Source organism: Buteo buteo, chromosome 3 (genome assembly GCF_964188355.1).
Source record: "Buteo buteo chromosome 3, bButBut1.hap1.1, whole genome shotgun sequence".
NCBI lineage: Eukaryota > Metazoa > Chordata > Aves > Accipitriformes > Accipitridae > Buteo > Buteo buteo.
In genome coordinates, this window is record NC_134173.1 from 20,400,188 (window position 1) to 20,427,583 (window position 27,396).

The 27,396-nt window shown below is 43.9% G+C and overlaps 1 protein-coding gene across 5 annotated transcripts; it reads left to right on the forward strand.

The window, feature by feature from the left end:
- The first annotated feature begins 378 nt into the window (after window positions 1–378).
- Window positions 379–27,396, forward strand: TWSG1 (twisted gastrulation BMP signaling modulator 1). 5 transcript variants are annotated; one of them, XM_075023001.1, is made up of 6 exons: window positions 382–533; window positions 1,939–2,083; window positions 2,205–2,329; window positions 9,719–9,818; window positions 14,432–14,698; window positions 24,876–27,389. In XM_075023001.1, exons 2-6 carry the CDS (start codon window positions 2,065–2,067, stop codon window positions 25,055–25,057), a joined length of 693 nt encoding a protein of 230 aa, XP_074879102.1. In that variant the 5' UTR covers window positions 382–533; window positions 1,939–2,064; the 3' UTR covers window positions 25,058–27,389. The 5 variants fall into 5 exon arrangements, with proteins under 5 accessions (XP_074879104.1, XP_074879102.1, XP_074879103.1 ...); XM_075023002.1 differs by having other exon boundaries at window positions 383–533; window positions 2,011–2,083; XM_075023000.1 differs by having other exon boundaries at window positions 383–533; window positions 2,014–2,083.

The window sequence follows — 27,396 nt, forward strand, 5'->3', positions numbered from 1 at the left end:
CCCCTCGGCGAAACCCCCGCGCCCTACTCCTCCCTCGCCAGCTCCCCTGGGCTGGCATTTCGCCCCACAAGACCGCCGAGCTGTCCCCTGCTCGCACTCGCGTCGGAGAGGGGATGCTCAGCCCCGCACGCCGCAAGAAGCGCCCTTCCCGCCGGCTCAAAGCCCCTCCAGAAGCAGGCTCCTCCGCCTCGCCCCTCCGCTGCCGTCCCGCTACTCAGCGTCGAGCGCGAAGCCCCCGCCCGCCGGCCCCTGCCCCCCACCCCGCTCCGCGCAGCCGCCGCCCGCCGGGGCGGAGGGTCCCGGGGCGCGCTGCCGGCGGCGAGGGGAGGGTCCTGGTGCCTGACGGTGCCCCGAGGCGGGGCGATGCGAGGCCGCGCCGCCGCCTCCGCGCTGCCTGCGGCCGAGGGGGGAGCAGCGGGCCGAGGCGCGCGGTCGCTGCTGCTGCCGCCGCCGCCTCCTCCTCCGCCGCCGCCGCCTCCGGAGCACCGAGAGCCGCCCGCGGAGCGGGGGGTGCCCGGCCGCGGCGCCGTCCGGTGAGCCAGCCGCCGGCTGGGGCGCGGAGGGAGAGGTGTGGGCGGCGGCGCCGGCGGGATGGAGCCAGTGGCCGGGGGGGAGGCGGCTGCTTCTTTGTGGAAGGAAAGTTTCGGTGCGGCTCGGCGCAGCCGCCCCGCTTGCCTGCCTGCCTGCCTGCCGGCCGGAGGAGGTGAAGGCCGGGCCCCCCGCTGCCAGGAGGGGCGGCTTTCGGCGGCGCCCCGCCTGCCCCGGGCCGCTTCGGGAGGGGGGTGCGCTCCCTGTCACCGGCCTCCCGGGCCGCTGGCAGTGCCATCTTTGGGGCTGGGGCCTCCCGGGAGGCGGCGGGGAGCCTCGGCGGGGAGGGGCACCCGAGCGTGAGTCGATCGGCCGGAGGGGGTTCCTGGGTCTCTTCCGCCCCGGGTTGCGAGCTCGGCGGGGAGGGAGAGCGGTGCCGAGGCGGGGTTGGGGGGAGCCGGTGCCGCCGGGGCGGGCGGCGGGAGCGGAGGGGCGGCGGGCAGGGGTCGTGGTCCTGGGGACGCCGAATAAAAGTCTGGGAAAGCGGCGGTCGGTGAAACGAAAGTACGGCGGGGGGTGGGTGGGGGGGAGCCGGGGGAAGGGGGACGTGCGCGGTCAGCCCGGGGCGCCGGCGCATCCGAGCGGGGTGCTCGTGGAAATGGCATCGCGCCGGCTCGGCTCCTCAGGAGCCTTTTACGTAACAGCCGAGCGCGGCCCGCCGTCGAAGCGGCGCGGTGCTAAAAGGCGCCGGGATCGCTCGTCCCGCCGAGCATCTCGCTTCCCTTGGCTTCTGCGCCCGGCCTGCCGGAATGCAACACCCGGTGGGTTTGGGCCGGCTCCAGGTGAAGGGAAACTTTCTTTGCTCTGTGTGTAGCGAGGGGAGTAAGCGGTGACCCTTTCCTGAGGGGGAAGATCCCGTGTTCTCCATGCGTGTCCCCGGGTCTTGCGGGGGGCGGGGGGGGGTCGTCCCTCCCAATTCTCCGTAAGTACAGATGGTGGTGCGCCCGAGGCAGCAAGAAGCATTTAATAACCGTTGTAAGAAAGGCTTATCTGACACGGGCTTTAAACGTCCAGGTCATGCCTTGTTTACACGTTGGCTTGTTTTTCTACTTTTTTATGTTAAGATACTGCTAATTGAGGGGGGGGGGGGGTTGAGTTCATAAAGCAGAAGAACACTTTTAGTTACAGAAAGAAAGAAACCCAGCGCCCCATTAGCAATTTTTTTTCTCTTATGAGAACAATACAGGCTCACTGCGAGCTTGCCCAAACATGGGCTGCCTTTTATTATATATTGGTACAGTGCCTAGGGCAAGAGGGTCCTCTTTTGACGGGGTTTGCATGCTAAGCGCAAGTAAGAACTCACTGGCACACTGCTAATCATGCTATATTTGTAACAAATACCACCTGCAGAGAAGCTCTGTTTTCACAAAGGGAGAAAGGTGGAATGCTTTGAACAAACTCAGTTCTTCTGTCTGTTTGAAGTAGCAGATGCTCGTCTCTGGTTGACTTCAGTCACTTGCGTGGCTCTTGAAAGTCATGTTGTTCAAAGTCTCAGGTACTTTTTTTTTTTAAATGTTGGTGTCTGTGTTTTTTTTAAAAAAAGAAGCCAACAACTTTGTGATTGAATTGAAAGCCTATGTAACATCTAAGTACTTGTGAAAATTGCTCACCTGCAGGAAACATGAGGCAGTACATCACAGCGCCCACAGTCACTGTCCTTCTGTTCCTGCTGTGGATCCAGTCATCAACAGGCTGTAATAAGGCTCTCTGTGCTAGCGATGTCAGTAAATGCCTGATACAGGTATGAGTTGTGTTTCCTTTATTTGCTTTTAAAAGTTTAAGAAACAGTTCTGAAGCTGTGTCTTGAAAAGATCCATTGATAAAAATAACTGTTATTTTATGTTAAATAGTATCTTTTTAAAGAAGTTAATTTGGTCTCCGGCATGTATAAATGCAGATTAACAACCATTTTATAGATAATATTAAGTGCATGTGTATATGGGCATGTTTCTTTTTTTGATGGAAACATTTTCAAGTCAAGGATTGTGATTGCTGGGTTATTGTTAGAAGCCACTACCAGTCACACTGTTAATTTTCAGTCTCTTTCTTCTTTATTAGTGATATTATGAACAAGCAGCAATTTAAAACAGACATTTTATTAGAAAGCTTTCTGTGGGCAACAGTTGGGTTTTTTAAAGACATCTGCAATACCAGAAGTTCAAATGTGCTTACAATGTTTCCATATCTGCCTGAGATGTTCCCCTTAACTTGCAGTCTGTCCACTTTCTTAAATCCCCTGGCCCAGACAAAGGGTCAGTAGTTGATGCCTGAAGCTCTCCATAATATCAAGTTTGTACAGTCGATTAAAAGATGCCTAAAAACCCATGTGAGAGAACTAACATGAGTAGGGACCTAACTTGTCTTAGAGTCACGAGGTGCATTTGGAAAAGTTTTTTGATCAGGAGGGACCTATGGCTACTAATGGTAATGAGCAAGCTCTGAAAGCATGCGGGTCTACCTAAAAAAACCCCAAACCAAATAGTTATAAGTTGAATTGGTAGGAAATGGGTGTTAAACTCAAATCCAGATGCTGCTTTTGACCCACTGTATGTCTTGTCTGTAGTGAAAGAATCAAACTGAGACCAGGTTGCTCGTCTTATAGCAGGAGTTAAGAGGTACGGTGTGCAGCAGAACAAAAGTGCCTTTTCTAGCAAAATTGCAAGCAGTCTGGTAACTACCAAGTATTTATTTACTAATGGTGTATTGAACATGCTTCTTGACTCGATATTGAAAAAAAGGAGCTTTCATGTGGTCAGTTGCAGCTTCTCTAAAAGATACTGTTTCTTGCTGCCTCTTTGTAGATTGGAAATGCAATAGTAAAGAGCAGAAATATCATATGCTGGTAACGTGCTAGTATGCTTACTATAAATGTATGATCACAGTCTAAAAAGTGATACAGAAGTGGCATGAAGCATTTCCACATTTACTTCATTTCATTTACTTCCGTATAAAATTTGGCTGGTTTACAAATAAAAATACTTGTCAGATTCACAAATCCATCCTGTGGAAGGAAGACTGACTGTAGGCTGAACTGTCTTCTTTCTGGCTTCTGCATTGCCGTTGCTTTAAAAAAAACCAAAAACAATTGCTGGTTCTCCTAGCCCCACTATGGTTTGTGGAGTTGTTAAATACGGGAGCAAGAAAAAGAGGCTTTTGACTTTTACCTTTTCAACGACAATGCCGGTGTTTTTGCTGATACATTGGGCATTGTGCACTGTGACAAACTGATGCACTTAGAAGTTCTTTCTGTTGCATTTTTTCAAATCACCTCTCTAGGCTTGAAACCTTTAAAAAGTAAGATGCTATTGTGGCATTGGATGTACGAGGCACTTAATTAGCAAGTGCAGTGGTACTAATTTGTTAATTCAGGGGAAAGCTGTTGGTCCAGATGAAGGGGAAAACAGGGAAGATGTATTGTCTGCTTTTCCTGTGTCATTGATGGAGTCCACCATCCATGAAAGCACAGACATCTCCTTCTCAAGTAATCACTTACCTTTTATTGAGTCAAGCTTGAGACACCTAGCATTTAAACTTTATTTTTATGAGCTAGTATGAATAGAGTACAGCCCAGGAAGAAATGGAGCTAATGCTACCGGAGTCCTTCCTCGTCTGGGAATAAGATGGCTGAGGTTCAGCACTGCATGGAGGTGCCTCGCATAACTGTGCTTTACTTGGATAATGTTGGCATCTCTGTAGCGATGCAGCCCTTTGCATGCACAGACCCCTGTAGTGCTTTACTTGTTGTAGGTGTGTTCTCTCTTACTTTGTACAGGTGATGTGGAATCCCTTTTCCCTAAAATCAGAATTGTATGCAATTCTCCAAGACCCTAAAGTAACCCAGGCCACGTGAATTGTGTACAGTTACAGGGGAATGCTGTTGTTCCTTTTCACCATCTGGCTGCTCTGTTCCTGCAAACAGGCCTGACATACCAGTCAGTATTCATTCTTTGTAGAAGAACAGATCAGGTCAGCCTACTCTGATTGTGGATATGAAGACTCCTAAAGCTTTACCTTGAAGCAGTTGTCATCTTTCTTCTTGGCTTTTAAAAGAAAAAAAAACAAACCAAAAAACCAAACCAACTGCAGGACTGTTGCGGCAGAAGCGCTGCACTGGTATGTGAAGTGCATGTTATTTCTTGGGTAGGTATACAAGTAGAATATATCAATGGGTTTTTTTCCCCTCTAAACTCTTCTAGAGAAATCTGAACTTAAAAATAAAATACTGTGGTGAGTGAGTTTGCTTGACTATCGCATGACTGATATTTTTTCCCTAACCTATTTTTAAAACTGTTCTAGTTCAGCAAAATCCGTGGCTTGAAACCAGGATAATGTCACTTGGAGACAACTGGGGGAGCAAACAGAATGTGAATGTTCGTCATCTGCATTTGCGTGCAGAAAGTGAGGCTGCCTGTTTTAGAGACATAATGAGACAAAAGACCTGCTCTCTCAAAAAGCATATGGTTAACATAAATATTTTTGCCAGTGTGGCTAGAAGTCAGTACAGTCATTACTGCCACTCCTTAGGAGCTGCTTTGCTTGAGGGTGGTCCCTACATAAATATTTATTTTGTTAGATCCAGAACAGAGCATGAGATCAACAACTTGCATTCAGCTTTCCTTGTACATCTTGAGGCTGTAGCTTCATTGGTGCTCTCGTAGTCTACTTCTTGTCTTTCTGTAAGCAAAGACCTGTAAGAAAATAGCTTGAGGCATCTCTCTGTATAAGCTTAGCCTTCACAAAAAAACTTTGTGGCTTCCTGTAGTTGTTGAAGGAGTTGTGGATAAGACTTGGGAATGTAGGCAGACTGGGACCACAAAATTAGCTTCCTTGAAGGCTTTGGATGTAGCTCCTTCCCATGTCTCTGGGACCGGGGCATTGAAGTCAATAAGTGACTGTTACTTTGCTTTTCAGGTGGGCCACTGAGCCCTGGTTGCACACGATGTGTGTATTCTAGCACGTCTGTTGTTGACTTGGGTGCATGGGTTGTTGTGATGTTTCCATGTGTGGAGGAGATGACAAGGCCAGTTATGCTCGCTGGGCAGAGTGGAGGACTATATTGTGTCCTTGCAACATGGAGGAAATCCTTAAAGGCAGAAACCTCTAGGATAGGATGTTCCCACAACTGTTGATAGCAAACAGGTTTGAGGTGAGTCCCAGGCTGGCTCTTGTGGTGCAGAGCTACCTGCAGTAGTCAGGCTTGTATGTCTATGTTGTGCTGAAGCTGAACTTTGCTGTCTCATCTGCAACAGCTCTTTAAACTACTGCTGTGTGTAGGAAACAAATGGTGCTATAGTTCAGGCATGGATTTCAGATCCTTCTAAAGAGGGGCTGTTTTGCAGAGAATACAGTGTTTTCTGTCCAGAACGCTACATGCCTGCAGTTACCTCAGCTGGTGCAGTATTGTTCCAACTAAAATCTCTCTTCGCCTTTGCCTCCTGTTAATCTTGTGTACAAACTTGTCAGCTTGAAAGGATTTCCAAGACTTTTTAGCCCTGTCGTATGAAATAAGCACCACTCCTTAACTTCAGGGCTTAGGCATTCAAAAATTACTTTTAGTGTGTATGTTTTAGCTGTAGTACATAACGCAGTTGGGTTAACAAAACAGTTCTGGCTGGTTTGCTTCCAGGAGATTTTCTGTTATTAAACTGTTCTAGGAAAAAACATTAGCTCTTTTTCTTTCACTCCCCCTTCCAGTTCACAAAGATGTTGCCAATGCCTTCAGGTCCTGTTTCTCACTGCACTGAGAAAATAGTCTCTGTCATTTCAAGAAAGCTTTGAAAAAAGGCAGATGTTAAATACCTTGTAAAAATCTTTATTCGCTCTCTGGAGCAGAAGTATCTTTATTGTACAAACATGCCTGCTTCCTATTTAATGCTGTATTTTTAGGCTGAGAGGCTTATTTCTTGCCTAGCAAAATACATTCTCCGATGCACCTTCAGTAGTTCAGCTTGGGAAGTTGCCAAGTTGACTTATGAGTAATATTTTCTTCCACTGACGCCTCACCACCCCCAGCTATCAACAAGGAACATTTCTCATTCTGCCTTGCTTCACCCGTGTCTCATGTAAGCATTCTTTTAAAAAGATGTATCCTGTGCAAGTATCCAGTGTGGATGAGTCAGGCAGAAGGACTCAAGAGTAGTTAAGGAAACCATGTACGTGCAAACACATATATGGAAAAACATACAGTTATTGCCCTGAAGAGGCAGTCGAACTTTGAGAAGGAGGGAGCTGGAGAACTGTGCAGAAGACTAATTAGGTTGCTCTTTCTTCCCTCGTCCCCCTCCAAGTAAAAAAAAAACAAACAAAAAAGTAAGTAAAAAAAAAAAAAAAAGGAATAAAATAAAAAATTACACTGCTCGTAAGCCCTTCCTATAAATATGAAGTTGTTGAAAGACTGGTAGGTATAGTGATGCTATCCCAAGCTAGTGCTCACATCTCTCAGCGCTAAGCAGCATTTTTTTTATTATGTTGCAAATGTATAATTTACATTTAATTCAGTGAGAGTACTCTTCTCTTAGATTCTCTTAGATTAGTGCAATCTATAAAACTGAAACAACTTAAATTTCTTGAATTTTCTGGCTTTGATTCATACATTACATTTAATAGTTTATGGAGACTCGCCTCCTCCCATATACTGGCTTGTTGCTGTTGCAATGTCTTTAATAAGTATGAAGTTATTTGCCCAGTTTTGCTGTTGAAGAAAAAATATATAGGATATTTTTAATGCTAGTATGTATTAATACTATTCTCTGGCCAAGGTAACAGTACTTATGGTTGTTTTTAAAGTTGTTTTATTCGGGCTTTTTATTCTCAAGGCTGACACAATCTGTTTATCAAATGCTAAGATAAATATTTTAGAAATGCGTCATTCATTCACATAAGTCATCTTCCTAAGTTTGTGGTGTCTCCTCTTATGGAAAAAATTGTATATTTCATTAATGAGCCTGTTTTTCATCTTTCACTTGGAAACAGCATAGTAATAGGTGACATTATTAAACTTTGAGGATGAAAAAGTAAAAGATCTTGGTAATTTTCCACTCTGTAAATAAAAAATCAAGACTTACTAAGACTGCATACTGCAGAAATGCATGTGGAGCAGTTCACACTTGATCACTCAGCAGGGGCAACAGCATTTCTCAGTATTAGGTAGAACATGCAATAGTTTGTGAATTTGGTTTCTTTGCTGGCTTCAAGAAGATTTGTGATCTAGGATGAAGTGAATGGAAAAATAACAGATTAATTAATTTATACTGCATTAATACATTGTAGCACGTCCGCAGCAGGTTTGGGGGTTTGTTCAGTTTTAGTCCAGAACTGGGAGCCCTGAAGCTTCATTTGCTGTATTCTTAAGCCCTGTTCCCAGCCAGACCTCACCTTGGCCTCACCCTCTGAAATGCACTCTTCAGTCTTCCGTGGGCCCACGTGAGTTGGTGCAAGAGGGAGGTGATCCCTGTGCAGCTCAACAGGCTGCAGGCATTTGCAGTTGCCAGTGTTGCAAAATAAAGATAGAATGGGAGTCATACACGATCAGGTGCATCTCTGTGCCTTGCCTTGCCTAGCAAGTGCGCTCCTGATGTTTGCTGTAAAAACACCTCCTTTCTCCTCTACCTGATCTTTAATGAAATCGGGCAAAGATTTACTTAAAAAGTGGAGGTTTGCCCCCTTGGCTTTTTCCTAAGGTGCTACAGAAAGACTCTTTGGGTGATGTTTGTGTGTGCCTGTAAGGTGTGGTGTCCCTGACCCAGCTGTGGTTAGCTGAGTTGGAGCCTCAGGTAGTGACTCCAGGTTAGGAGAATTTCATGCCAAACCATCTTCCTGCCCTTCTCTCCTGTCTGTGTGTGTCTCCCGCCCACGCTGCAGTATGTCTCTCCCCTGTCTGTGGAGAACGGGGTCAAGAAGTGGGGATGGGTGTCATCTTCCTGGTCTGGTGCGTAGCAGAGGTTTGCCAATGGCTCTTCCAGTAAAGCTGGGGGTGGGTAGGATCCCGTGGTCAGTGTCTCCAGTAACAGGATTTTGTTTTCTCACCAGTTGAGCATAATGTGATAGTTAGACAGACATAATCAAAACCAAATTCTTAGACAGGACAACCAATGTGACTTCATGACTGTCCATGTTTTACACTACAGCATGATTCAAGCCCATATAGTATTGTCAGGTAGCCACAGTCTTTCAGCCAAACTGGAATTAATAGTATGGATTTGAGCTAGAGGGAAAGAGACCCCGGTCTTTAGATTTCCTTCATCCATGTAGTCTGTTTCTGTGCTGTGGGGTCCACAAGTGTATGTCTCCAGCTGGACTGCTAAACCAGTGCCTTCAGGTTTAGGTAATATGAAGAGAGAGGTTTGTCTTCTTGCTTCCATGCCTTTTCCATCTTTTTTAGCTTAATAATGGTTAAAGAAAAATGCATGTGTATACCATTTCACTTTCTAGAGGCTCCAGAAATCTTGGAAGTATCCCAATATGCTGATATGGGGGGGGAGGAAGGTGGAGGGTTGTTTTCATAATAGCAAAAATGAATCAGCTAGACCTGGGGGGTGAAAAATAATCTGGTCACTAATACTGCAGGCAGAGCGCAATGTGTAACAAGCATTCAGAGATCCACAAAGTTCTGTGGTCAGATGACTTAACCAAATAAGTTCCTTTTAGAATCCCTGAATAGGTGTGATTATAGATGATGTGTATCTTCTTGAGTATGCATATGCTGCTTATAGTAACTTCCTTTTTTTAGCTAAATTACAACATATGTGCACTATTTATATATAAAGAAACTTCCTTCTTTGAATTTCCTGTTGTGATGGGAAAAACATTCAAAGAACTTGTAGATTCAGGCATACGTAGAAAAGCACACACCTTTCCCATGAATAACATTTTTTCTCTTTTTAAATGCTTCTTGACTTCGGATTTGTCTTTAGAATTTCACCTTTTAAAAAAAAAAAACCTTGCAAAAGATCCTTTTGTAAACTAAGATTGGTTCTTTGGCTGGAACTATTTTACCGTTTACTTGCTATATTAGTGTACTAAGCTTTTTTAATGCCGTAACTTGAGTTGTAGCTTGAAGAAGAATTGTTCTGCTGTGTTAGCGTTTTACATCTGGGATTGCTGCAGTGTAATGGGTTTCTGTTGTTTTCAGGAGCTGTGTCAGTGCCGCCCTGGGGAAGGGAACTGTTCCTGCTGTAAGGAGTGCATGCTCTGCCTGGGCACACTTTGGGATGAGTGCTGTGACTGTGTTGGTAAGTTTGCATTTCTTTGGGGTTTTCTTTTTTTAAATTGCTTCCTCCTGCCACATGCTGAGCTCACATTCTTAGAATAGAAGTAAAATATCAGTCCAGAATCTGTGCTTTAAACATCTTACAGCTCATTCTTCAGGTACTGAATAAATTAACTGTGGAGAACCAAACATTTGAAGGCTGTATCTGCTCTATGGAGTGGGAACTGGCGGTAATCCAGATTTTGCTTGGTTAATGTCATCATAACTGAGTATTAATTTTGTTTCTAAAACATAAACTCCTTTTTGAAATGTCATCTTGAGGAAACTACGCAGCACCTGCTTGATGGGGTTGGATGCTGTATGGGGGTTTCTAACTGTAAAGTGTATTGACAGGTACTGCACAGAGACAATTTAGGTTTGAGTTCCCTTGTGAATCCTTGGGATTAGTAGTAAACATGCATGGCCCAATGTTTTTATCACTCTCTTATTTGCAAAAAGAGCTCTTTGTGGAGGGTAAGAAAGAGGCACACAAGCTCTTACTGTAGGATTAGATGATAGTCTTAACAACAGCATTACTACTAAAAGGTAGTATTCAGAGTGCCCAGATATTTGCAAGTGAGTGCTGCCTCTGCTTAAGGAGGATGTGTTCTAGTTCTGTCTCTTGTTTTAAATGTATTGAAAGTTTCATCCTCTGTGGTTGCTGGAAGTCTCCCTCTGCTGCCATTTAAAATCCTTCTAGCTTCCATGAAAGGAATGCATCTTGAGTGTTGTACCGGCTCTCAGCTTCTCTGGCTGGCTGGGTCTTCTCTGAAATCATGACAATGATTAGTGTCAAAATGCTCCTTTTCAGTGCAGTCCATTGCTTCTTCTGTTCCATCACGATGTGAATATGCTTTCTGTTATCCTGCTTTTTGCTTGGTTCTGGCTAGCTTATCTTTGCTTTACTGTCTTTCAGTGAGCAGTGGAGTGGTGTGGTCTTGTGTATGTGTGATTCTTCCCAATGGCATAAAGTATTCTCAGCCCCTGCACTTGTGGAGGGTATACATTTAGAAAGAGGCCCTAGAGTTTGTTTTTTCTATTTGATCTTGGGATCCTTGAAAAGTGAAAAAAACCACCCAAGCCCAAAACCTCTCTCCTTTTTTCCCCATCCCTTTTGCCCTTGCAGTGTCATCTTGGTTTTTGTAATGTAATACTAAACTGCACTGTTGTCATATTCAGTCATAGGGGTGAGGAATAATATAGTAGGTTACTTCCCTAGTTCAGAACAATTATCTGCTGTAGAAAGCAAGGTGTAGTGTGCCTATCTCCTCTAGGGAGAGGAAGAACCTACCTTTTGGGATTGTGAGGAAAAAAAGCAAAGTCCACACACAGGTTTTTTTTCTAAATCTGCATATTACTCACTGTTATGCTGAAGTTAATGAGGTTTCAGGTTCAGTTTTCTAGTACTGAGTAAACTAAAACATCTCTTGATGGTTCTGCGGGTGCCTCAGATCTTCTTGGTTCTATGGTATGGTCCTATTCTCTTCAGTGTAGGGTCATCCTTGCCATAGCCTTATTCAAATGAGGAAACAGGAGTGCATGCCATACCCAGCTTATTGGAGACAGTTCTTTGTGGATACTTGAGGTGATACTTAAGTCTCTTTACAAGATGATCATGTCTAATGTAAAGGAAGGTAGGTTGTCATGTCTTTCAGGTCACGTCTGTTCTGAGGTCAGGAATTGCCTCCTGCCCTCCAGCACTAACTTTACTGATGCTCAGTTGATGCCCTGTGTTTTGTGTGGGTGTTCTCTCCCTTCTCTGACAGGGAAAAAGACACTGGAGTAGGGAGAACAGCAACAGGTTCCTATTTCCCCAATTTTTCTAAGCTCTGTGCGTTAAGCTCTTCTAGTCCCTCATGTAAAGGCTTGTCTGCTTCCATCATTTCAATAGCCCATTTCTGCATCTTCTCATCCACTCCAAAGTGGTAGTGTAGGCATGTTTGTGCCTTACTAGTTGCTCATAAGTTAAGCTTTTTTATTTTTGTTTTAACCAAAGCTACAATTTTATAATATTTATTATTTATAAATATAATTATTATAATCAAAATACTTTTTAAAATAGGGAAGGATCTTTGTGGAATGATCAGTTACCCATTAAGCTATGAGCAAAGGTTTCTTGGTACCATCTTAAGATATTATTTTCTTATTAGATTGATAGGTACGCAAACTGTAAACATTCTGCAATGATTTGATGAACAATCTTAATGTTATTTTTTTTCCTGTGTGTCCTTCTTATCAGTGAAATTTATTTTGTGAATCCAGCCTGACAGGGGGCCTCTCAAAAGGCTTGCTGGTTTCAATTTCACAACATTAATACAATGACATCAACTAAAGTATACGTCTCTTGATGTCTCGGTACAAAACTCTTAGCTGGTTTGGTATCTTCCTAATTAAATTTTAGGTGGGCATCTGTCCTGGTTTTGGCTGGGGTAGAATTAATTTTCTTTCTAGTAGCTGGTATACTGTTATGTTTTGGATTTAGTATGAGAAGAATGTTGATAACACACTGATGTTTTCAGTTGTTGCTAAGTAACGTTTAGACTAAGTCAAGGATTTTTCAGTTTTTCATGCCTCACCAGGAAGAAAGCTGGAGGGGCACAAGAAGTTGGCACAGGACACAGCTGGGACAGCTGACCCAAACTGGCCAATGGGGTATTCCATACCATGTGACATCATACCTAGTATATAAACTGGGGGGAGTTGGCCAAGGGGGGTGGGGAGGTGGTTCGCTGCTCGGGAACTAACTGGGCATCGGTCAGCGAGCAGTGAGCAATTGCATTGTGCATCACTTGTTTTGTATATTCCAATCCTTTTATTATTATTATTATTGTAATTTTATTATTATTATTTTCTTGCTTTCTGTTCTCTTACACTGTTCTTATCTCAACCCACGAGTTTTACTTTTTTTTTCCCCAATTCTCTCCCCCACCCCACTGGGTGGGGGGAAAGTGAGTGAGCAACTGTGTGGTGCTTAGTTGCTGGCTGGGTTTAAACCACGACAGCATCATTTATTGCAATTGTAGAGTGAATATTCAAAGTGCTTACTAAAAGGTGATAATGCAAGGACAGAAATTTTTGATTGAAGAAGTGAGTCCAGGAGCATCTGGGAAGAACAAACCTAGCTGAGAGGAGTAGGAAAATAATTGTTTACGGTAGAAAGTTTGCATAAATGGCATTACTCTTTAGCATGACCTGATGTTTGGAGGAGTGGATTATTTTTTTTTCTATTCAACATTTGGCTCACCTTTTTATAGGAGCAGACTATCTTGTATTATTTTTATTATTAAATGCTGGTAATGCTAACCACTTGCTTAAGATCTGCCAGATCGCATGCTGATCATCATGGGCAAACTTTGCTCTGGTTTGATCATTGTGGAAATCCATCTACCTAGATTGAAGAGATTGTCATTTTGTATAGGGTTCTAGTTAAACACAATTTCTGAAGCTGGCATCTTAATGTATCTGCAGGGCAGGAGATGCTTCTCTAGTGTGGGGCAGGTAGACTTTGAACATTTATGTTTGGTACTGCTTTGATACAAGGGACTTTAAGGACTGGTGTGCTTTGCAGCTGTAGCTGTCTAAAACTATATCTGTGAAACTACCCAAAATGATATCCAGATATACATGAGGAAAACGGATTTGTCTGTCTCTTGCCAGGTGATTTCTAATAGTGTTTTATGGCTTCTGAGTTTAAATACCTATGCAGGCACAACTTTTCTTTTTAATCTTGGTTGTTTCAATGTTTGGATTAAATCAAGGTACCCTTCAGTTTCATTGCTGGTAATAAATGTTAGTGTTTAATGACAAGTGGTTAATGACAAACTGGCACCTGCATTGCACATCACAAAAGCATTTTGTAGAGAGTGGCCAAGAGGATTACAAGGCTTCAAAAAAGATACCACAAAAGACATTGAAAAATAAAGAAGAGGTAACCTGGAAATAAGCATTTTGCCTGTAGTGACCCCTCCAACTAAGTAGCAAAATGAAGTTCATCTGAGCTGCCTGTAAGCAGGTAAAGTAATTCAGACTCTTTCTCCCTCCTGATACTGATCTTTGCACCCCTGGCAGATGTCAAAAGATCTAGTGCACTGCTGCAGCAGGTGAGATCGAATACTTGAATTGTGATCAAAAGTTTCATGTACCTCAGGACTTGTCAAGATACCATCTTCCTTCAGTCATAAACTTTCATTCCAGATTTATGCTAGTATCGGTTATGCTGTGCTTTGTCTCTTTTCCCAGGGAAAACAAACCTTTTGTTGAACTCTTCATATTCTAAACTGTAATGGTAGCATAAAAAGGGAAGGAGAGTGCCATGTAGATGAGGCTTTTCTTTTCACTTGGTTCTCAAAAGTTGCAGGTGTGTTTTGTGGAAGTCTGCAGAGATCTGAAAGCTGCTGTTATGGAAAGCTTATCCTGCTGTATTTGGTAGCACATCTGCTATTGAGCAAAGAGTGGGATAAATATATATAAAAGGGCTCTGTTCTGCTTAGCAAAAAAAAAAAAAAAAGGCAATTTTAATTTTCCAAATATTCCCGCCTGTTTCAAGGGGAAGAGTTTAGGGAGTTTTGTGTAACTTACTGTTTCATTCCTCTGCAGGTATGTGCAATCCTCGCAATTACAGTGACACACCTCCAACATCCAAGAGTACTGTCGAGGAGTTGCATGAACCAATTCCTTCCCTTTTCCGGGCACTGACAGAAGGGGATACTCAGCTGAACTGGAATATCGTTTCTTTCCCTGTGGCAGAAGAACTGTCGCACCATGAGAACCTTGTTTCCTTTTTAGAAACCGTGAACCAGCCACAGCATCAGAACGTCTCTGTTCCAAGCAACAACGTCCACACACCTTACTCTAGTGACAAAGGTAATGAGTATAGTGTCTAAATTCCTAGTGTTTCCTCTTGTCTCTTCCAGGAGCCTACTTGGTGCACCTTCAGTGTTGTCTGTGCTCGCTGCTTCTTTTCCCATAAAAAAGTGTGAAAGGTTCAGTCTAATTTTGAGCATTACACAAAGAGAGTGAGGCAAAAGTATTGAGGAACATGCAAGATGGTGTTAAAGTGTATGATGATCTTAGTAGATGCTGAACCACATAAGTTTGTTATCTCTGTAATTCCTTCTGTGGCATGAGGCAGTTTGTTCACATTATTTCATGCACACTGGCACAATATGTTCTTTGACTTTGAAGCGGTTACCTGTAGCTTAGGAGACAGGACAGACCAAAAAACTGAATCCAAATCATGTATCAGTGCAGAGGTAGGCAACTGAAACGCATGGCTTCAGAGGTTTGAGAAAGCCACATGCTGTAAACCGTTTTTATGTGGAGTAGATGTTTGTTTCTTCCATCTGAGCTGGCATAACTTGAACTCTTTAAAAGGATGGTTTGTAGGAAATCCACGATTAATAGTAAACCTGAGTAAGATTAGCAAGACCATTCTTTATGTTGAGGAGGGATATGTGACAGACAATCTTAAAAATAAGCCATTTGGGGGCAGGGGTTCAACTTATGGACTTGTTCCTCTTAATTTATATCAAGTTTTTATATTCTCACCTTCAGTTTAGAGGACAGACTTCAGAATATTGTTTGCTGGGCGTGGGCAGGGAGTTGAGAAGTTTGAGGTAGTGACAGTAGTGGCATAAGAAAAATACTCTCTGCTTCTTGGTTTTCATACTAACTCTGAAATACTTTTCCCTGTAAATCATTACATCAGACTTAAAAGAATCTCATAAAAAGTTCATAGTGAAATTGCTGCTTATCAGGGAGAAAAGAGCATCTGATTTGTTTTATTAGTGTAATTAATGCTTTACTTCCTTCCCAACACACACTGGAAATATTCGTAACCCCATATGTTGTTGTTGTGATAGCTCTTTTATCTTATCATTGAAAGATACCCTAATTGATGGACATGCTGCTTTTCCATACTGTTGTGAGCCTTTGACCTAGTTACGTTTCTGAGTAGGACAGTTGTTGATTAAATGGGACCGTAATGGCAACTTTTCTAATTTCCTTTTCACGTGACAAAAATAAATTAATTCCAGAACTGGGAAACCAGATGGTCAGAAAGCATCTCATTCATATGTCTTTGACATTATTAAAACGCTTGCTCGCCATTATGAGAATTATGCAGAAAGCCATGTTACATGGCAAACCACAAAAAGCCCTGTGTGCCAACGCTACAATATTTAAAGATGTAAATTATACTTGGAAAAAAAAAATTATGCTTAGAACAATGTTGAATATATCCCATTGTACTTAGGTACTGCAGCCCTTTACTACAGTCCTTTACTACCATACCAACAGGATGGGCCAATGATAGTTTTGGATTAAACTTGGAATTTGAATTGCATCTCAAGGGTGTGGAGGAGTTTTGAGTTTAACAACACAGACAAGTGCATAACACTGCAATTTTTTCTTAGTCAAAAGTCTCCTTGATTTCATTTACTAAGAATGTATTAGAGATTAGGTTGAGAGAGCTTTCACTGGAATGATGACAGTACAAAAACAACAGTTGTATTCAGAAGTAGTTACCAAATGCCACTGGTTTTCAGGCTTCAGTAGACAGAACAGAAATAAATGTCAGAGCTGTTCTCATAATCATTGGCTATGCCTCTTCCATCTTGGTGATCAGTGAAGAATTGGAAAACATAGAAAATGACTTTCAACATCCTATCCTTTAAGTATCTGAATATGTAAGCCTGTTGAGGAGTCTCTCTTTTCTTGGTCACAATGTAGATAACTTTGTAGTCTTCTGCTTTTTCAGAAGTGATATTAAAGTTTGCTTATAAAAACATGGATGATTCAAGAATTGGGAAGAGAAAAAGGTGGAAAGAAAAGTTGGCTGCTGGCTTTGGTCAGTTGATGTTTATTATGGTGGAAGCAAGGACAACTGGGGAATTGTACCTCTTGTGTTGGATGTTGTGTGAGCCATGGGGTGGCATTGTTTTTAATGGTGTTTTTTATGAGTTTATTGGGGAAGCAGTAACCAAAAGGTGGAGGGGTAGTAGATCAAGGGCTAAAGAGCCTTGTGAGCATGGGCACAGAGAGGGAGCCCAGGAAGTAGCTGGAGTCTGATGGCTTCTGCCCATTCAAAGTTCAGTCACACAGTCAAGTTGGTGTGGTTTAACAAGCTGGCATGTGTTGGAAGAACCACTGGAGGGTGGGTCTGTGTGTGTGTATGTGTGCGTGCTCAGTTGCAGTAAATACAAGCATAGCCTGCAGTGGAAGAAACTGGAGACCATCTCTTTACCCTTTCCTTCTCCCCAGATGTGCTACTAGGCTTAAGGGCAGATCTTGCAAATGGAGACGTCCTTAAGGTGACTTGCTAAGCAGTTTTCTTCAAGGGCGTGACATTCAGGGATTTGAAAGAATATTCCTGTGAGCAGAAACACAGATGCTTTATGTTTCCTTTACAGTGCTGTGCCTCGTCCAATTTGTGTTTTTTTTGTGGCTTCTTGCATGCTTCACTCCAGCACGGTATGCTGGGAGCAGCCTATTGTGTTGCCTGTAAAAGGAGAGGAGCTAATGAGAGGTAGATTTTGGTAAGGGCACAGTAGTCTCTGTGCTGTCTTCTGGAATACCTCCCAAAATTTGGAAAGGCTCTGCCTACGAATACCCCTTGTCATGTCATGTAACACAGTTCTGATTTTAATTTCAATGCATGTTCATGCAGGGATCGCCATTAAGCTGGTCCAGGGTGCCAGGCTTGCTCAGTGCAGTTCTGGGTGAGTGCCAGGTAAAGCAGCACCAGCCACGGGAATCCACAAGATTTGTGCTTGAGTGGCGTGAAGCCATCAGTCCGGGGAGGGTGGCTGTAGATCTGGGAGGAGTTGTGGTTCGGTGGGATATAAAGCATTCCTTTCTTGCCCCAGCCTACTGCGAGCCCAGGTGCCAGACCTTGAACTTCCCAGTTATTATCTTAATGAGTGTCTTCCCTTTCCTCCTGTGAATTGACTTTTTAACGTTTTAGCTGCCAAAGTATGTGTGCGCTGCTGGAGCTGCTGTAGTTCTTTGTGTCATTAGTTTCTGGCATTTGAGCCGCTACTTCAGAGGGAATTGCAATGATTATTAATCTAGAGCTACATTTATACTTTATTCTTTTTGCTTTACTTTTAGCTGATACCCTCAGAGCTCTGAACTGCTAGTTCAGATGTTTAAGCTTAGTTGTTTCAGATGATGACAGGACCTTGGTGTGAGAGAGAGAGGGGAACTAGATACTCTTTTGGCAACTGATGGAACAAAATCTGTGTTGTAGTTAAGGGTTTCTGACTTAAACTGCTAGGTGACACAGGGGATGGCATCCACTCTGCATTTCCACTCCCCTCCAGTGTCAGCCAGGTAGAGGAGAGCTAGAAATCTAGTAAAGTGGCATCTACCTCTGTAGGTTCTCTAGGAAGATTTTTTTTTTAAATGTTTCTTTTTATAAGTTCTGATTGGCATAAAATGGTATGGCTGCTGGATGGACAGTTACCTTTTTAAAGTATTTTTAGAGCTACCGATAAACAGACCAGCAGACAACTGAACTTAAATCAAAGGTGGCATACAGGGAATTGTCATTAACTGGTAAAGTTTTTTCATCTTGTAGATAGGCATTTTTCCTTAACTTACAAGTACTGAATTGTTTTATCATCTCCAAGTCACTGAATTCCTTCATAGTGCACCAATACAGATCTGACTTGCAGCACAGACAGTATCATAGCAAAGCCTGATAGAAACATGAGTCCATTTCTTCTGGTCATTTTGAATTTAGATTTGATTGTTGTTTCTCCTACACAGCCTTTGTTGAGTATGAATTGGAGGGGGGGAAAGGTGAGAAACTCATGTTCTGCAAAAAAAAGAACGCTGCTGCATTCTTCTCCCTCCCCGCACCTGTAGTCTGTAGTCCTTACTGTGTGAAAATTGGCAACATGCAAATGAAAGAGCTGTTACTGCACTAAGTAACATCCTTTTTATCTATACTGAGGGAGCCAAGTGATGGCTATATAATCAGGTATGTGAAACAATTTAAGTGCTCTCCCGGATCCCTGGATCCCAACTGAGTCTGTAGGTATGTATTTTTTTCCCCTGTGTAACTCTTGGTTTTGCAGCCTATAAAGAGGGATTTAGTGCTTGAGGTGAGGAGCTCTGCTGCTTTCAGTAATTCAGCCTCTACATGGGCATGCAGACACTGCTGAGGTGGCGATCAGGAGTGTCCTGTGATGAACAAAGTACACCCTGGCCAATCTGACTCATTCAGATCTGGCAAGTCTCTGAGTGAGCAAGACTTCAGAAACAGTTCGGTAGCACATACATGGAGCATGTCCTCCAGCTGCTTACAAGAGCTACTGGGAACCAGCCAGATCTACTGCTGGCGCTGGCCTGCCGTGTACAGTCTGTCCTCTCCCCAGACCAGCATTTCTGGACTTGTCCTCTAAGACCTAATCCTTTTGTCTTGTGTGCAGGTGGAAATAAACTTTATTCTCCACTCTCCAGTCAGTCAAGATTAATGTCCTTGGTTGTTGTTACTGCCACCTTAATAAGGTTGAGGTCTGTCTTTGGTTCCCATTTTAGTCCTGGGAGAGTGGTTGAGGAGACCAGTTGCTCCAGTGTCACAGGACCTGACTGCTGTCATCTGGTTTTGCCAGGGTTATGGGCCTGGTGCTGCTCATCCTCTGGCCTCCTTCCCCCCAAGAGATGTCTTTAGTCTCAGTTCAGTGTTGTTGATCTTTATGTTCTAGAAGTCACAGGCTCTTCTTCCACAAGAGGTTTATTTCAAGTTTCAGCAGGCATTAGCTGATGAACTGGGCTTCTCCAGGACTTCTGAACTTGTACTAACACAGATGAGGCTGTCACAGATGAGGTTAACATGAAGGTGAACACATATGTCTCCTAACACAGAGGGGACTGGTCATCCTCTGGCATGAAGACAGCGTGCAACCGCTGGGAGCAGCTAGCCCACCCCAAGAGTGTGCACAACTTCTCTGACAAGCTTTCCTGACCTACTGTAGGCTTTCCTTTGCGTGTTACAAGTGATCAACATGATAGTAGTGAGCACTTCTGGCAACCCTTTGGAGAGGACTCTAGTTTCTTTACAGAGTTGTTCCACTACTATCTAGAGAGAGCCATGAGTCATTTTGATTTCTCAAGCTGATCCAGAGACTAGGTCAGTCAGGTGGAGATGACATCTCAAAAGCCAATTTTGCAGCAAGGAATAAATCTTTCTGGATTAGCCAGGATTGCCTGTTTTGAGGCAGAGGCTCTGTGCCTCCAGCTGACACCTTCGAAGACTGACCCTACCTATTGCATTTAAGGTCAAACTTGAGAAGAAAACTACTAAAAAGGTGTCAAAGGAGTGAACTAGGATTAAGCAAGAGGGTACAAAAAGTATGAATGTCTTAGAGAAGCTTCTGTAAGGTTCCTGTGCTTGCCTGCCAGCACTGAACTGGATGACTGACTAGACACTCACTGGTGCTTAGATTTCATGAGGAATGCTGCCTGGAGACTAACCTCTACTTTCTCACACCCTACCCTTCCACTGAAAACTTCCTGTGAGGAGTGAGGGGGACAGATACCTGGGAATGTCTGGGCCTCCTGGGAATGGATGGTGTGTGCTCCTTCTTGGGACCCTGTCAATTTTGTGGCTGGTGATGAAATGTGGCCAAGTTCTTTTACGTTCTCCATAAGCAGATGGGTGGATTCTTGCCTTTGAGGATGTGGTGGCTGCATCTCCCTACCACTTTTCAGCTTTGGCTGAGCACTTCAGGTGTATACCTGGCCAGTCCCTCTTTGCACGTGGCACCATAGCATAAGCTTCTGTTATGCTCTTTCCTCCTCCCTTCTGTGAATAAAGTGCCCTTACTGAAGCTGTAGATATGTTGGTTGGTTTTAGGCAGAGGTTTTGTTCTCTGAGAACTCTCTTCCTCTGCTTGCTGTGCCTCAGGCTTTATTATAAGGGGTCATAGAAGTAGAGGTGCCAAGAATGGGACAGGACTTACACAGCCTCAGTGTACTCTGTTGACATTCCCAGCAGTACTTCAGGTACTCCAATTTCTTGGACAACTGCAGCTTTATTAAACGCAGCACAGCTTTTCTGGGAGCAGAAAACTGCTTCAGCTATGGGTCTGCACTTCCTCCCCAAGATCCTTATTGCCTGTTGCACTGTATGTGATGTCTGCAAGATGTGTACATCAGTTCAGAGCCTAAACAAGGCAGTGAATACTCACTTGCTTTCAGTGGGCTGGCAGCATGTCTTGTCACCCTCTTGCAGCTGTTTAGGTAGTAGTAAAATAGTTTGAGAGTGGTCAGGGTTCCCTCAAACATGTTTTAACAAATGATAATTCTTAAAAGGGTAGGCAGGGTTTCCAGATGTCAAGGAGGAGGAGGAGGGGTCCACAGAAAAGCTGTTGGGTACATTGTGCTCTCCTGTATGTTCTGTTGTCCCTTGTCACGTGCCCAAAAGCACGGGCACCACAGAAGTCATCTACTGGGGAAACTGGCTGCATAGATCTGATGACTTGTAAGGTGATAGAGACCCTTGCTGGCCTCAGCTCACCTTTGGACCTCACCTTAAGAATGTGCCATGAGATCTGCATACTGCTGAGGCTGCTAACCTATGGGGCACCAATATTTTGAACAGGAGGTTCTGGTGCACTTCAGCCTCTCAAGACTTGCTCGCAGTTAAGAGACTGAATAAATGCTATGGTTAACAACTACACTGCTCTGAGAGTCCTTCGGTTACTTGCCCTTCTCCCTATCTCCAATTAAAAAGCCCCCCACTGTCTTGATTTACCATTTATGTTTGGATTATATTTTTGTAATCCATGTTGGAATGTAGGTCAGTATGTTTCTCTGGTATCCATGCACCGTAAGTAGTAATAGGCTAGAAAGCCCTTTGACATCTCCCGCTCACAAATCTGTCTGATGTGTGTGAGTGAGACATTCATGTTTGCAGACAGCTTTTAGTTGTGCTTTACCCCAAAGTGTACCAAGCTACACTGGGGGTAAATGTGATGCAGTCGAGGTCCTTTGGAGAATGAATGAAGTTACAGTGTAATCACCCAGTCAAGGCAGAAAAAACTTGGTAGAATCTGTCAGCTTAGAGAATTGGAAGTAGATTAGGGAGGGATGTTTTTGTTTTATAGTTGTGATGAATGCCTCAGCTCCAGTTTGAGGCTGCAGTGCCAAACTTCATGGCATTCCACATAATTGCATGGATGTTAGAAAAATAAAGTCAACACTTAGGCAGAAGGGGTTTCTTAATCAATAGTAAAGCTGATCATATTGCTAAAAAAAGAAGAAAAAAAGTGTGCAGTTTCAAGTTGAGGAAAATGTGATTCTCTAGCTCTGTCATTTAATGTGGCTGAAGAATATTGTGGGATTGGGGGCGTGTTAGGGGTTTGTGTGGCGCGGGGGTTTTTTTGGTAGCGCGGGAGGGGGCTGCAGGGGTGGCTCCTGTGAGAAGCTGCTCAAAGCTTCCCCGGCTCCAAGTCGGACCCGACTCTGGCCCAGGCCGACCCCATCAGTGACGGTGGTGGCGCCTCTGGGAGAACAGATTTAGGAAGGGGACCCTGCAGTGAGTGGGGGGAGTGGGATGTGAGAGGAACCCCTCTGCAGACACCGAGGTCAGTGAGGAGGAAGGAGGGGAGGAGGGTTTGTCCCTGCAGCCATGGTGAGACAAGACGGCAGGCTGCCCCCCCCCCAGCCCATGGAGGGGAGCGGGGGAGTGGAGGCCCCCAAGATGGCCGTGACTCCATGGGAAAGCCCGCGCTGGAGCAGTCCGTGACTGAAGGACTGCAGCCCACGGAAAGGATCCACACCAGGGAAGTTCGTGGAGGACTGTCTCCCGTGGGAGGGACCCCCCAGTGGAGCAGGGGCCGAGTGCGGAGTCCTCCTCCCCCCGAGGAGGAAGGAGCGGCAGAAACCAGGTGTGGGGAGCTGACCCCCAACCCCCATTCCCCATCCCCCTGCGCCGCCGGGGGGAGGAGGTGGAGAGAACCGGGAGTGGGGTTGAGGGCTGGGGGGAAGGTGTTCCAAGGTTTGGGTTTACTTCTCAGTGTCCTTGTTTTGTTTTGATTGGTAGTCAATGAAATTGATTTTGTTTCTTCCCCAAGTTGAGCCTGTCTTCTGCCTGTGACCATCAGTGGTGAGTGATCCCTCCCTGTCCTTATCTGGACCCGGGAGCCTGCCTTTGTATTTTCTCCTCATCCTGACGGGGGCAGGGGGAGTGAGCAAGCAGCTGTGTGGTGCTTTGTAACCGGCTGGGCTGAAACCATGACAGTCCTTTGTTTCCACCCCTCACCTCTGCAGATCACATATTTAAGAATTATCACTAAAATCACAAACTTCACTCACATCACAAAAAAACCTTCCCCATAACAAAATTAACACAATCACCATCACAATACCAAACAAAAGTGGACAATATACACACAATCGTTCCTCCACCACAATTACAAAAACCAAAATTCCCAGGGGTATTTCACTGACATTGTTCAGTCCATGTTTTGCCCGTTACCTCTCCCAATTATTATCCTTATATCTCAAATTATATCTCTGTCTCCTGTCTGGCTTGCCAAAAATGACTGTAGTTACCTCAACCCCGTTCTTGCCCCATGTTTGGTGCCACAAAGGACTGTCATGGTTTCAGCACAGCCAGTACCAGACCATCATGCAGCCACTCGCTCACTCCCCCCAGCCACGGTGGGATGAGGAGAAAATATAAAGAAAAGCTCGTGGGTCGAGACAAAGACAGGGAGGGATCGCTCACCACTTATGGTCATGGGCAAAAGGCAGGCTCAACTTGGGGAAGAAACAAAATCAATTTCATTGACTACCAATTAAAACAAAACAAGGACACTGAGAAGTAAACCCAAACCTTGGAACACCTTCCCCCCAGCCCTCAACCCCACTCCCGGTTCTCTCCACCTCCTCCCCTGGGTGGTGCAGGGGGACGGGGGATGGGGGATGGGGTCAGTCCATCATACCTTGTCTCTGCCGCTCCTTCCTCCTCAGGGGGAGGAAGACTCCGCACTCGGCCCCTGCTCCACCAGGGTGTCCCTCCCATGGGAGATGGTCCTCCAAGAACCTCTCCAACGTGGGTCCTTTCCACGGGCTTCAGCTCTTCCCGAACTTCTCTGGTGTGGATCCTTTCCGTGGGCTGCAGTCCTTCAGTCACAGACTGCTCCAGCGCGGGCTTTCCCATGGAGTCACGGCCATCTTGGGGGCCTCCACTCCCCCGCTCCCCTCCATGGGCTGGGGGGGACAGCCTGCCGTCTTGTCTCACCACGGGCTGCAGGGACAAACCCTCCTCCCCTCCTTCCTCCTCACTGACCTCGGTGTCTGCAGAGGGGTTCCTCTCACATCCCACTCCCCCCACTCACTGCAGGTTCCCCTTCTTAAATCCATTCTCCCAGAGGCGCTACCACCGTCACTGATGGGCTCGGCCTGGGCCAGAGTCGGGTCCGACTTGGAGCCGGGGAAGCTTCGAGCAGCTTCTCACAGGAGCCGGCCTTGCGGCCCCCTCCCCCGCTACCAAAAAAAAACGCACCACACAAACTCATAACAGGAGCAAAGGTGGAAACATTTACACTTAAATAAATGGGGTTTGGTGGTTTTTAAATAACTTCTCTAAACCTGAATTTTTTCATGATAGCATGTAGTAACTGCTGGCAACTGTGAAAGTGGTATCTTGATGTTACCTTCAGTGGCCACATGCCTGCTTGTTATTTTGACATAGCCCATCCTTACACTTTAGAAGGTATCCTTCATAACTGGGGGACAAAACCCAAAAACATTCTTGCCCATGAATATAGAAATAAATTAATCCAGAAGGAGAGCAGACAACAGGTTGAGTTGTAGACACTGAAAACTTGAAGTTGATAGATTGTACCTTGGCTCTCTGCCTCTTCTCTCTACTTTCACTATCGCCTTTTTTTTTTTTCCTTATGCCTCATAGTCATGATGATTTGCAATCCTACTTCAAAAACTGCACATTTAATTGATTTTTAACTAACCTTTAAAAATATTTTAAGACCTTTTAAACCAAATTTTTTCCCCCTTCTTGGTTTAGAACACATGTGTACTGTGGTGTATTTTGATGACTGCATGTCAATACATCAGTGCAAGATCTCTTGCGAGTCCATGGGAGCTTCCAAATACCGATGGTTTCACAACGCCTGCTGTGAGTGTATTGGGCCAGAATGCATCGACTATGGCAGTAAAACTGTAAAATGTATGAACTGCATGTTTTGAAGCAGGAAAATTGTAATATAGCAATACTGAGGCCAAAGTAATCTCTCTCGGTTAAAGAGATGGGGATTGCAAATACTGTGTTTTGGTGGAGTGCCTACTGGTTGCAAGTAAATGTACCTGGCTGAAAAAAGATGTATAAAATCTGAAACCTTTTCTTTTTTTTTAATTCATGTAAGCAAGGCTAACTAGTAGACGTTTCAACACTATGTTTTAAGTTTATTTTTCTTTATTTCTGCTTGAATGGTACAGCCATGCTCATCGTTGCTGTTCTGACTGTTTTCCTTTGATTTGAAAGTATTGACTATACTGGTTTTCGGAATGTAGTACTGTATCTTGTAGTTTAGACTAGGGAAACCTTAAGGATATGGTAATGGGATTTCCATCATCTAAGTTCAACAAATAATTAAATGGCCGCTAGGTTGCAGGGGCGTAGTTGTTCTTTAGGTGCTGGTTTTTTTGTTTTAGTTTCCGGTTTTGTTTTTTAACTTTATTACCTTCTAGTTTTTGAGCTTAGCCTTCTATTGTAAAAATGGTATTTGGGGAAAAAAAAACCCCTCATGCTCTCTCTTCAGTGCATGGGCTGCCATGGATGAAATCCTAACTTCTTAGAAGGGCTGCCCAACAAAACAGTATGTATGGGACACTTCTCTTCCAAGTTTCATTGCCCTGCTCTTGTAAGTATATTGGGGCCTATGTTGCATAATTTAGATAGTAAAAAAAATATAATCTTTTCAGTCTTCTCTTAGATACCAAAATAAAGCTGTTAAATGCAGTTGTATGTCCCTCCTTTTGCACTGTTCTCTAGGGTTACTTACTTCCTGAACATTCAGTCCAGTAAAGGAAACGTGAAAGGTTATTATGGATTTAATGTCTAAATGAATAAAGAAGAATGAAATGACATGAACTAGCAAGTGGTACAGGGCTACCAGTTGAGCAGTTGGCAGCAGCCATGTTCCCATTTAGCAGTTTGCTGTGAATATTTATTCCAAAACATAATTCTTAGAACTTTTATTCCCCCCCCCCCCGAAATGTCACTGAAGAAGGGAAGATGTGTCCACAAAGGCAAAACTAGGATGTTCTGAATTCAGAACATGGTCCATTTTTCTAAGTAAGAATTCTAATGTGTTGACAGTTACGTAGCAGTTACTATGACCCAGTTAGGGCTCCATTGGTAATGGTACTAAGTACAAGAATAAAGTGTATGAGTAGTTAATGATCAGCTTTTGGTATTTATAACGATGTGGGTTTTAACTCTTTGAATATTTTTTTTATGCATATATGCATATGCACACACAAAAAAGAATTTGCTATTCATGTTTCTCTCACTAACCTCAGTCTAGAGGGATTAAACTGTTTTGTAGTCACACCTGTCTATCTGTACCATGTACAAATGAAAGCAGTCATTTTAAATCTATTTTGTTGAAAAGTTTGCCTGAATGTTTTTTCATTTTTTTCTCATGATACAGTTCTTTCAGTAAGATGAAATAATAATAATAAAAAATCTGCTTTTGTGAAATAACATTGCTTTCTTCAGTCTCTTTTTCAGCTATAAAGAAGTACTTGAAAGATGAAGGTTTATTGTTTTGAACTAGTGAATGATGGAATACCTTCATACTTTAAACTTGCATTTAAGTGATAAAAAGAATCATAGACATGAATAGAAAAACTTAGCTTATCATGAAGGAGTTGTTCTTCCTGTATTTGATAATTCATGTTATCTTTTCTTCTGCCTGAGTTTCTTAAAATGAATGGAGAGAAAGAATATGTTACAGTAGCTGTGACTTTTTAGCTGGAGGGTGATGCGTCATCGTTCTTGACCAAGATAGAAGACATGGTAAGCATTGCTACAGGTCATTAGCATGCTTTGGATTCTTGCAACGTTAAATTATTGGAAACATTATGGTAGTTCAGAATCTTCTTGGGGGGAAAACTGCTGCCCCATGGATCTGTGACACTGTCTCCATTTACATCATCAGAATTTCACTGTGAGGTCAAGTCACGGGAGCAGCAAGGGTGGGGAGTGGGAGAGACAGGGGACTGGCCTAACAGGTGTCCAGGCAACACTGTGAGGAACAGCCTAAAAATGTAAACACAGTTGTCTCTGTAATGGCCTGAGAGTAGGTAGTGAGGATGCACACTTTCTGGGGCTTGCCTTATTTTTTGTAATTCCTGATGCTGTCTAGAGTTTGCTGTAAGCATTGTGTGTATGCAAATATCATACTGCAACATCCAGTGTATTTTATTACAATGAGTGTTTCAAGAGGTATTTAATAAAAAGATATTACTGGTTTATGTGTTTTCTTTCTCAAGATTTTCTCAGGGCAAATGTTACCAGGAAC

Bases quoted from the DNA above. Each gene is read 5' to 3' on its own strand.
- TWSG1 (XM_075023004.1), top strand. From the start codon at position 592: ATGGAGCCAGTGGCCGGGGGGGAGGCGGCTGCTTCTTTGTGGAAGGAA. The intron at 9,819-14,431 runs GTAAGTTTGCAT...ATTCCTCTGCAG, and splicing joins TGAGTGCTGTGACTGTGTTG to GTATGTGCAATCCTCGCAAT. The intron at 14,699-24,875 runs GTAATGAGTATA...TTCTTGGTTTAG, and splicing joins ACCTTACTCTAGTGACAAAG to AACACATGTGTACTGTGGTG.